We start from the raw sequence: 10008 nt of genomic DNA, 5'->3' as shown, positions 1-10008 counted from the left end.
CTCGCCGAGCTCCCGATCACGTACCTGGGCATCCCACTGACTCTACATCGCCCGACGGCCGCGCAGCTGCAACCCGTCGTCGACAAAACGGCCGGCATGCTACCCACCTGGAAGGCGCATCTCATGAACAAAGCCGGCCGCCTTGCGTACGTCAAGGCCATCCTCAGCGCAATCCCGATCCACCAGCTCCTCGCCCCCGCGCCACCCAAGAAGACCATCCGCGCACTCGAGAAAATTCAGCGCGGCTTCCTGTGGGCTGGACGCGCGGAGGCAAACAGAGGCCACTGCCATGTCAACTGGCAGCGTGTCGCTAGACCGCTCTCGCTCGGTGGCCTCGGCGTGCGCGACCTCGGCCGGACCAGCCTTGCGCTCCGCACCCGCTGGTTGTGGTTCAGCCGCACGGACAACACCAGAGCATGGGCAGGCCTCGACCTGCAGTTCACCGCCGAGGAGCGCTCATTCTTCTTCGCTTCTACCACCATGCAAATCGGGAACGACACGGAGGCCCTCTTCTGGGAAGATGCTGGATCGACGGCCGCTCTATCTGCGAGATCGCGCCACTCCTTTACCTTGCATCCCCAAGCGCCGCCGCAAGCTCAGGACCGTCGCCGATGGTCTCCAGGCCAACAAGTGGGCACGGGACATTCACGGCACGATCGGCATACACGAGATTGGGCAATACCTACAGCTCTGGCAGGCTATCAGCGCCACGACCCTCTCCGCCGAGCCAGATCGCCTCGCCTGGAAGTGGAGCACAAGCGGCGTCTACTCCGCCAAATCAGCCTACCTCGCCACTTTCAATGGCTCCATGGGCTGCGATGCATGGAAGCTCACCTGGAAGAATTGGGCACCACCGCGCGTCCGCTTCTTCCACTGGCTCGCCCGTCTGGACTGATGTTGGACTGCCGACCGCCTCGCCCGCCGCGGCCTGCAGCACCCCGCACGTTGCCTCCTCTGTGATCAGGCCCCCGAGACCATGCACCATCTCACCCTCGCCTGCCCCTTCACCAGGCAGATTTGGCATGAGGTTCTGCACTGGCTCAGGCTCCCCTGCGCCCCACCCGACAGAGAGATCTCCCTCAACGACTGGTGGCGCACGGCGCGGCATGTCACCCCAATGCCCATGCGCAAGGGCCTCGCCTCCGCGACCCTCCTCGTCCCATGGATGATATGGAAGCACCGCAACGACTGCGTCTTCAACAGAGGCCAGCCCTTGACGACCGACCTGCTCACGAAGATCAAAGACGAGGCCATCCTCTGGGCCAGAGCCGGCGCCCTCGGGCTTCGTGCCATCTTGCCTCAAACCTGGGACGTGCACTGATATGCCCCCAGCCCCTGTAATTCCCTCCTAGGAGGATTGTAACCGAAACTCTCTTTCTTTCCAAAGCAATGAAATGCAAGCTCTTCTTGCGTTTTCTCGAAAAACTTGTCCACTTATATGTTCTACTTAAGTTTTGGAAGACTTTCATGTAATGCATCTGCCACATAGGGGAACAACAGTCCAAGAGAACTAGAATCCAGAGAAAGAGCTCTTTTCTAGCTCTCTGGATTTCATATGCTTCTATTACAGAGAATGAAAAAAAATGTCTTGAAATGAGCTCCTATATGTCCGATAGTCCAAGAGAACTAGAATCCAGACTCCAGAGAAAGCAGTTCAGCATTGGAAATGATTAATTCTTGTTACGTTAGAATATATAGTTCTTTTCTTAGATAGAAGGTCGTCGCCTGTAAATGAAGCCCTTAAGAGGTCTTAAAACTGAGTTTCAGAATTCAGATAGGGCTGCGTAGGCCAGAGGCAGTAGCTCAAAAGCTAAGCTGAGACGGGCTGAAATAAAAAGGAAGATAAAAGCCAAGGGAGGGGCCGGCGCAAAGATCCACTAGCTAACCTGAGTCGACGACGCTTGCCACATCAGCAGCCACTCGAAGCGAAGCTGTTTGCGACCAGAGACTGGAGATGAGGTCAAGCATCGACGCATCCTGCTGCCTGCACAAAGGTCTCCATAGGTGCAAAAAGATGATCAATTTGTAGAAGGTGTCAGCTGGGTGTTTAAAAAAGATGCCCCCAATAAGGGCCTTGTTCCTAATGTTCCAGAGTGGCCAAGCAGAGCGGCGAAACTGAGCCAAGTAACCCGACGAGCTTTCCCGGATAACCCCTTGCCTAACATGCAAAGTCCACAGGTGACCACTTGGACCTGATTGCATCCCTAACAAACCTAAAGAAGATGTGATCCACATACTCATCTTCACCAGATCAGGCACATTTCCCATCCCCAGGGCCGTGGTGCTTGAGGACCTGGTCTGCACTGGGAAGCCTTCCCCTAACCAGTTGCCAGAGAAAATTTCCCGAGTTTTATTGCAGTAGAGTACCTCTTTCCAGAGAGCCCACCCTTGGTCGCCAACGCGGTCACCAGTTGGCACGCAGGAAGTGAGAGCAACGGTCATTTTCCCTTAAGATAGTTCTTTGGACAATGTGTCTTAAGATATCTTTTTAGTATATACCTTAAAATTCTTACTCTTTGTTCTGCGCCTCTTGTTGAGTGGAAGCCATGTTTACACCTTGCCTCTTACAAGGGGGGGTGGGAATGAAACAGGATATCTAGAACAACAAAATTACAATTTCTTTTTTTTTTTGTGGAAAAACAAAATTACAATTTCACTCTAGCTCTTTCTTGTTTTTGTAATGGAACTATTAACAATATCTTCACCCTAGCTTGTTTTGCAACAAGAACTATAATAAACTAGCCCGTCTCCATGTAATTTTGTTGTGAAACTTAATAGACTAGCACTTCCTTTCGTGTTTGTGTGCCTGTTTGATTTAGCCTGTCTCCATGTACCCACTGTGTCATTTATTACAAGGCCTTGAACAAATATCAAATTTATATACACAATCTCCACATAAAAATAACTGGTGTGAAACTTAAGAACTGTAGAACTTGCAGTCACAAATCCGGTTATGTGTGCATGCCAAACATATGAGCAAGCACACCCTGCAGTATTGATGCATATGTGTGCCATCTACTTATCTTCCTCCTGAAAGGCTTGACATTGTGCCAAAGCTCGTTGCTGATGAAGAATGTGATATGATGTAAGGGTTGAAACCTTCGCTCTGCATCAAAGCCAGCATGCAGAAGCTTAAATGTGTTGGCATCAACTCCGGTAGTGGCATTTCCTTGTTGAGGTACTGCATGACTTGCCTCATAGTTGGCCTTATGTTTGTAAATGGGTGAGAGCACAATAATCCTAGCTTTAGTGCTAAGCATGCTTCACCAACATCATATTTGCCTTGAAGCTTGATGTCCACTGCATCATTGAGTGAACCTTTACGCCAATGTTCAAGCACCCAGTCAACTAGCATGAGATGGCTTTCCTCCGTATCTTTCATGATGGGCTTTTGCCCACAGGTGACCTCAAGAATGAACACACCGAAGGAAAATACATCCGTGAATGGGGTTGCCTTGCCAGTGCGTGCAAGCTCTGGAGCTAGGTATCCTATGGTGCCAACAACATGTGTGGTTTCTGGGTCGCTACCATGTTCATACAACCTTGCAAGACCAAAGTCACCTATTCGCCCACTGATCTCGGTGTCGATGAGCACATTGCTTGCCTTGATGTCTCGATGTATGATAGTTTTCTCACACTCCTCGTGAAGGTAGAGTAATCCATTTGATACACATTTGATGATTTGAAACCGCTGAGACCAATCCAAAGTAGGCTTTCCATCTTTGCCATATAAGTATTTGTCTAGGCTTCCATTTGGCATATAATCGTATACTAAAAGAAGCTCACCTTTTCGCCGGCAATATCCCAGTAATTGGACAAGATTGCGGTGTTGAAGGCGGCCTATGCTAACAATCTCTGCAATGAATTCCTTCATTCCTTGTTTTGAGTCGTGTGACACCTTCTTCACAGCGATATTGAATCTTGATATAGGCAACACCCCTTTGTATACCTTTCCGAACCCTCCACCACCTAGTAGGTTCTTGTCTTTAAATCCTTCTGTGGCATCAAACAAATCCTTGTACGAGAACCGGTGCGGCCCATACTCAACCTCCCAATCTTCACATAGCTCAGCATATCTTAGATTCCTCCGTATGAGCAGAAAGATGGTAGCAGTTACTGCAAAGAGGAACACCACAATTCCTATTGGTAAAAGTATATGTAATCTCATGGACTGAGCCTTCTGACCAAGACGGGGCAGCTCAGAGAGTTTGGAAATGTCGATGGGTGGAGCGAGGCTGTCCATGCCAAAGCTCCAACCAAGCACGTAGTGCTGCGCGCTGACTGTGCCTGTAGAGGATGAGAAGCCAATATATGCTGGACTAGTGATTACTGTCGAGAGATTAAAAGTGGTGGAAAGCAGTGGCCTCTCAGATTTTGCCAGATTGATGGGGGCCATGGTCACATTGATCTGTATGGCCTCTCTATCATAGTTCACCCACACTTGCATCGCCTCGTGGCTATTGAGTGCCAACCTCTCAAAGATGCCACTCTGATTACTGTAATAGCCAGCATCATGAGATTGCACAGAGTGAAGATTGTTGATGTTGATGCCGATGTGGTTGCTGTTGATGTCTTCTAAGTCATAATTTTGGATAGTGTCAAGCTCAACCGCAAAAATGTGGTTGTTTGGGTCACCATTATTCTGGTCACTGAAGAGGCCCAAGTACTGGGTTGGGAATGCAGCTGAGAAATTCCTGGTTGGTGCAATGAAGAAGGCAAGGCCATGACCACTCAAGTCAGGGTCGGTGGAGAGGATGGCAAACACAAACGATACAGAGAAAGACTGCACCGTGCCATCGGGAGATTTGTGGAAGCGCATGGGGTTTGGATGGAATGCATGGCCTTTAACCCGAGCTGTACCATTTGTCAGCTCGAGGAGACCGCTCGGCGTGATCCTGGCATTGCCATCAAGGGCGAGGTTGCTGCCGGTGAAGCCTGAGTATACAAATTGATCGTCCTCATTGCCAGTACTGCGAGCAGCAAGGCTAAGGCTTATGATCAGTTTGAAGAACATAATCTTCTTGCTAGGCATGTCTGCAATTCTGTATTTTGTGGATCTGCGATGTGGTTTGCAGCGGTGCACTTGCATCTACTTTGTTTGGCTGTTCATTATAGCGGAGTTGGGCTACTTGTAGTTACTTAGGCACCACTTGTTGTCTGAGTCTTTTGCATACTTTTCTTAGTTCCTTCCTTCGGGCTTGCTTCTTCCCAGTCTGTAAGGATGCATCAAGTAATATTGAAGATGAGTTTGACTGACAATGAGACATGTTGCCTAAGTCAGGAAGAAAATAATTAAAGCCGCCAAGGACTCATAGATCGGCACAGGAGTAAGTTTTAGAGAATCCAAGCACATCTCACATCATTTAGTTGTTAAATGTTTCTTTCAACTGAGCATTTTGTCATTGCTGGTAACCAATAGTCAAGCTATATTTTTCGTTGTTGTAATCTTGTACTCCCTCCGTTCCAAATTACTCGTCGCTGAAATGGATATATCTAGAACTAAAATACATTTAGATACATCCATACGTGCGACAAGTAATTTGGAACGGAGGGAGTAGGCAACTAGTGGTAGGGTTTCCAGTACCGTGGGTTTCTTTGTGTGGTTCAGCTGCTGCTTTCTGGTCCTTGCCGCCACAGGTTGTCAATGAACACAAATTGAAATGGCTGTTGACTTCAAGAACGCGTGCTAGCTGGTCACCCACTGAAAGCCAGACAAAATTTGGCTGATTTCTCTTATGTAGCAACGATGGGAATCCTATGCTATGGTGACGAGAAGACGACCTAATTGCGGTAGAAATGGTGGTTCATGAGTGTAACGACGATATATATTTTTTATTCCGGTTTCAGGTCAGCAGAAGTTTGTACTAAGTTTTCTCCACAGCGCAAATATCATCCAATTAATCGGTTCTTTTAAAAAAAATTAGGGGTATCTATTGGCAGTTTTGTGTGTTATGATCTCTGATTAATCTTGGAAAGCTATCCTGATGTCAGGTACTACCTTCGTTCCATATTAACTTTTTTTCTTCTTCAGTTTTTGGAGGTTACTTGTGGAATATATTTTCATGCAATTTTGTTGCATGTTCTTTTCCTCTGATGAGGACATCCCTGCTACTATTCGAGACCCATGACCCTCGTTGTTATTCAACTCCAGAAAACAAAGACTAGTCAGCTCGTGCTAGCCAATCAAATTATAAACTATTTTTATTTCTTGAAACTACTTTCAATATACTTAAAAATATGATCATATCTAGGTCAGATATATTTAAATTGCTCAGCAATGAAGAACCTAGCATGGATAAGAGGGATGCGCATTAGAGCTTCTTTGAATTCCACCATGTTAAAAAACCGGACTGGTGACCGAACCGATGAGCCTGTTTTATCGGTCGGACTGTCGGTTTACCGGTTCATCACTGGTTTTCTAGGCTCTAAAGAATATCTTTTGTTCACGTATACATTAGTAAGAAGAGATCAAATACATCCCCTAAAGAAAAGAGATCAAATACTTTTCAATCTCTTCAACGTTTTTTCAATGTAATTCAGTTTCTTCGACTTGACAACAAAGTTGTATGGGCAAGGTGGTTATTGGGCCAAACCGAAGGCCGGCACGTCTATTCACGGAGACCTGCGCTTCTATTACAAAAAAGGTTTTCGCCCCATTTTATATATAAAGCAACGATCAACAGCATCCGGTACAAACGCACACCCCCACAACACACACACATATCCAAGGCAGGATACATAGACGCTAAGCTGAGCGACACCAACCCAAACACTACATGAAGAAGTGAAGCTGCATATGACGAACTGTGGGTTCCAAGCGGCGCCTATAGGAAGGAGACGACACCGGAGCTCCGCCATCGCCCGATCCCCGGAGCTCCGCCATCGCCCGAATCAAGGATTAGAGTTTCCCCTGGAGCAACATAACGGGCAATAAGAGCCGCGACGACGCCTTCAAGAAGGGAACCGGGCAGCATCAAGCCACGGGATTTGCCCATGAGCACCGCGGAACCACCACCAGGGCCGCCGACCCGGCATCCAAGACCTTGATACCGCCTCACTCGAGATCTGCCGCAACCCCAACCAAAGAATCATGGGTGGCCCCAAGTGCCGAGACCCAATAGGCCGGCCAAAACTGGCCTCCATCGACCCATTCTGCGGCACCAGCGTGAGACGAGCTCGGTCCTGCCGTCGGGCGCGAGACGAGCATGGTCTTGCTGCCGGGCGCGAGACGAGCTCGGTCCTGCTGCCGAGCGCGAGACAAGGTCAGTCCAGCTGCCGCGCGCAAGATGAGCTCGATCCCGCTGCTGGGTGCGAGATGAGTGATGGACCGCATCTGGGGGAGGACCAGCCCTTCGACGAAGATAGCGGCCGGACATCGCGAAGATGGCTCGAAGGTCGAACCAGGCCGCCTACAAACGATTCGAAGCCAGAAATCCAGCCGCCGCAACCCTCGCCGCAGGAGCCCCAACGTGCCAGATCCGCCGCCACGTCTGGGCCCCGTGCGACCCACCACCACCCACGCTGTCGGCCACGCGACCATCACCAGCACCGCCAGCGCGCCAGGTGACGTCGCACCGTGGTGCTCGACACCCACCCCGCGCCCCAGCCGGAGAGAAGAGCCCGCACCGCTCCTCTGCACGCGGGGAAGCCAGAAGGCCCCGCCGCCGCCGGCCCGGGCGAGCTTTGCCCGGCCAAGCCCTCTGGCGGCGGCGGGAGAGGAGGAGGGATCAGAGGAGGGGGGACTCGGGGGCGGCTGCGCCGGAAGCCCTCCCAGCCGCCGCGCGGGGGCGGCGCGGGGGAGGGGGGGAAGGGTAGGTTGGGGGCAGAAAGGTCGAGCCGAGCTTACCACATGTGTTCTTTTCCTGCTGCAAGCATGCCATTTTTCTTTTTATTATGCGTGTTGGGCTGGTTCGGCCGCCTGATTTTTATCCATCGATTTGCAAAAAAAAAATAACAACTTATCCTTTATCATCGAGTACCATGCCATGGTGCTTACGCTAGGAAATAACAACGAGAAGTACAAAAAATCTCAATGACATTTGATTGGCGTGGTGTCCGTCATGGACGGCGTTAGCAGCGGGCGAGGTTACCTGGCTACATACGGATGGGTGGACGATGACGAAGTCCAAGGGGGCAAGCGCGTGATGGTGGGGGTTGCAAACGTCCAGTAATGCCTGGGCGGCGAAAAAAGATGTACAATAGCAACAACGGACGAGGAGGGTGCGGTTGCAGAGCAAGGGGAGCAGAAAAGTGGTCCGGGAGGGGGATTTGAGTGGCCCGAGGGTGTGAGAGTCCTACGCGGTGAAGGTTCGGACGACCACAAACATCCTCCAATTTGTGTCCAGTTTGCAGGAATTCGGACAAATCGACGCGTTCGCAGATAAATACAGATCCGGTTAGATGACAAACTATGTCCGAATAGTTCGGTTCGCACACAGTCAAGCATTTTGAAGGACGGCATTGGAGATGCCCTATACTATCTGAATGTGTGCGGGCATTATAGGGGACAGTGTTGGAGATGCCCTAAATGAAGATGCATCTGCAATTCTTTGTTTTCCCTATTTTTGTCCATGTGCAATATCATGCAAATCAAAGAGGCCCTAACCATGACATGGAGCGGAGCCCCCCATTCCAACAGTTTGTACGAATGCACAACACTCTTGAACCACGCGTAGTACTTGCATATTTTGTACTCATTCAATTTTTGAAGAAATCGCGATACACACAACACAGACACGACTCTCTCGTAGAACTATGCATAGGCGCGAGACGACACGTCCGGGCGTACAAAGCACGCACACGGTTGGCGCCAAGGGAGTCCCCTACGAGTCCATCATGGTCTCGAACTCGTCGAAGGTGAGCACCCCGTCTCCGTTGAGATCGAACCTCTGGATCATGGCGCGGCAGTCGCCGACGTCCCGGCTGGCGCCCAGCCGGCTCAGCGCCCGCCTCAGGCTCGCCGGCGTGATGCACCCTCTCCCCTCCACCAGGGGTGGACCCAGCCCAAGAATTCAGTGGGGGCCCAAGTGACTGGGGGCCCAAATGTTTGGCTAACTGGGGGCCCAACTAGTAAAATGTTGGAACTCAAAGCAGTAAAAATATAAATTGATTGGGGGCCTGGGACCCCACTCAGCTCAACGTGGGTCCGCCCCTGCCCTCCACCTCGTACATATAGCTGGCCAAACGGGCCGTGCTAACTGGGCCGGCCCGGTAGCACGCAGGCCCGGCACGACCCAGGCACGGCACGGCCCGGGCTAAACGGGCTAGGCCCGGCACGCGGCACGCCATGGGCCGTGCCTGGGCCTGAAGGCTAGGCACGCGGGCCGGCACGGCACAGCCCGTTTATGTTTTTTTGAAAAATATAAATATATATGTCCTATATAAATACCGAATACCCTAATATGTTTAATATTTTCATAGTGCATGCGTATTTTATTAGTGCTTGAATCTAAGTAGTAGTAGTGTTATAGTGTAGTCTTTGTATTTTTTATCCTTTTGTAATTATAGAGTATGTCTTGTATTCTTTTATTCTTTTAGATGGGAGTTTTAATGATGTATATGTGCTAATAAAACTCTAGATTTATCTCACATAATAGTCTACCAGATTTTGCAATTTTCTAATTTTTTTGGCCTTTTTTTTGCAGTTTTCAGAGGTATTGCGAAGAAAAAGAAAAAAATCGTGCCAGACGGCCCAGCGTCCTCCAACGGGCCGGCGTGCCTGGGCGTGCCGCGTGCCGGCCCATGTAGACTACGTGCCGTGCCTGGGCTGCTAGCTCCCGCCCGTGGGCCGGCACGGCACGGCCCGGTTATTATTCGTGCCGAGACGGGCCATGCCGTGCCAGGCACGTTTACGGCGGGCCGGGCCGGGCCGGCCCGTTTGGCCAGGTATACTCGTACACCCCGAACGCGTCCCTCAGACCCCTGCACCTCTGCTCCTCTTCTCCCCCCTCCTCCTCGGCCACCAGCTTCAGGAACTCCTCCTCGCTGAGCAGCCCGTCGCCGTCCGTG

General features: G+C 50.6%; 1 protein-coding gene across 1 annotated transcript; it reads right to left on the bottom strand.

Annotated features, from left to right (window-relative positions):
- Positions 1 to 2831: 2831 nt before the first annotated feature.
- Positions 2832 to 5315, bottom strand: LOC123070912 (L-type lectin-domain containing receptor kinase SIT2-like). Its single transcript, XM_044494327.1, has one exon. It carries the CDS (start codon positions 5087 to 5089, stop codon positions 3020 to 3022), a length of 2070 nt encoding a protein of 689 aa, XP_044350262.1. The 5' UTR covers positions 5090 to 5315; the 3' UTR covers positions 2832 to 3019.
- Positions 5316 to 10008: the final 4693 nt, after the last annotated feature.

Source organism: Triticum aestivum, chromosome 3B, assembly GCF_018294505.1.
Source record: "Triticum aestivum cultivar Chinese Spring chromosome 3B, IWGSC CS RefSeq v2.1, whole genome shotgun sequence".
Classification (NCBI taxonomy): Eukaryota; Viridiplantae; Streptophyta; class Magnoliopsida; order Poales; family Poaceae; genus Triticum; species Triticum aestivum.
The sequence above is the reverse complement of the archived record's forward strand: the minus strand, read 5'-3'. Positions and strand labels throughout refer to the sequence as shown.